Source organism: Egretta garzetta, unplaced genomic scaffold (genome assembly GCF_000687185.1).
Source record: "Egretta garzetta isolate BGI_Z169 unplaced genomic scaffold, ASM68718v1 scaffold368, whole genome shotgun sequence".
Lineage (NCBI taxonomy): Eukaryota > Metazoa > Chordata > Aves > Pelecaniformes > Ardeidae > Egretta > Egretta garzetta.
The window spans coordinates 2,791,799-2,793,212 of NW_009260684.1; the positions used below are offsets into that span (position 1 = coordinate 2,791,799).

The 1,414-nt window shown below is 65.6% G+C and overlaps 1 protein-coding gene across 1 annotated transcript in view; it reads right to left on the reverse strand.

Annotated features, from left to right (window-relative positions):
* The window catches only part of LOC104132571 (forkhead box protein O3), a 41,985-nt gene extending 40,578 nt beyond the window's left edge, over positions 1–1,407 (reverse strand). Inside the window, exon 1 of the mRNA XM_035901266.1 lies at positions 1,219–1,407. Coding sequence (XP_035757159.1) covers positions 1,219–1,281 — 63 coding nt within the window. The 5' untranslated portion in view covers positions 1,282–1,407. The remainder of the gene's footprint in view (positions 1–1,218) is intronic.
* Positions 1,408–1,414: the final 7 nt, after the last annotated feature.

Sequence of the window (1,414 nt, forward strand, 5' to 3'; positions counted from 1 at the left end):
GGGGGCCCCCGCCTCCCCCCTGCCCCCCCACCAGGAGCGGGGCAAGGCAGAGAGGGTGCCCAGCCTCCACGCACCACCAGCTCCCACCGCCCAGCCGCAGGTGCCACACACAGACGGAGCCCAGCCTCCCTGCCCCAAAAGAGCCCTGTTTGCAACCAAGAAACCCCCCCCCAGGGCGGACCAGGTCCGGCGGTCTCCGACAGAGCCAGGACACACTGTGCCAAGACCGCAGGCTGGTGTCAGAGCCCCCGAAGCCTCGTTACACACTAATCACACTGGAGGTGACAGGGCTTAGGGGAGGGCTTAAGAGAAACCGTCTCCTTTTTACTGACACCATCTGGACGCAGGCGATCTCTTCCCCCTTCCCAGCGTGGAGCTGGGCAAGCGCCAGCCGGAGGGGCAGGGGCCGGTGTGCCCCCCCCAGGACCCAGCACCCTCCGTGCCCTCGCCCAGTGCCGTCACGGTTGGTGTGATGCAGCCCCAGCTGGCACCAAGCAAGAGGGCGATTGCTTGCCCATGCCAGGGATTTCTAACAAGCCCACGGTGCCAGCGGGGAGCAGAGCAGGGGAAAGCCAGCGTGGAGCCATAGGGGCTGTGCGCTGCCTGCATGGCCCCCTGGGAGGGGGACACAGCCCTGGGGAAGGTGGGGGCTGAGACGCAGGGAGAAGCACTGGGTAAAAGTGCATCTTTTCACCCAGAACTGGGTGAAAGCCAGCCCAGAGACACCTGTTTGGGGACAGCCCTCCATCCGGCTGTCCTCCCGGGCATGCTGCTGGCACTTAGGGACCAGGCACGGCTGGGGTGCCCGCAGGCAGGGACAGGCAGAGTCGTGGTGGTGGGACTGTCATTCACCGTAGCCCGGTGCTCGCAGGCCAGCAGGAGAGCTGGCCGTGACCACCCTCCCCACCTCCATCCCCTTCTCCCCAGCCTCCGGAGGGAGGACGGCCACAGAGCTCTGGTTCTGCTGTGCAACCCAGCCTGAGGCCAATGGGTGAACTGGGGACAAGCTCACCCCAGCTCCGACACGCAACGCTGCGAGGCACCCGCTCTCCCCAAAACTTGACCAAGCCTTTATCCCTCCCAACCACGAGGAAAACGCGGATCCCCCACAGCTGGGGGTGAGCTCCAGCTGCCTCAGGGGAGGCATCCAGAGTCCCGCGCACCTCTGGGAGCAGGGGGGAAAGTTGCACAGGGGTTGGGGTCAGGGGGGTCAGGTACCTTCCAGCCGGCGGAGCTGTTGCTGTCTCCTTTATCCTTAAAGTAGGGGACGTATCGCACCATCCAGTCGTAGATCTGGGAGAGGGTGAGGCGCTTCTCGGGCGAGCTCTCGATGGCTTTGGTGATGAGGTCGGCGTAGGAGAGGTTGCCCCAGGCGTTCCTCCGGGAGGTCTTGGCCTTGCGGAGCTGCCCGACG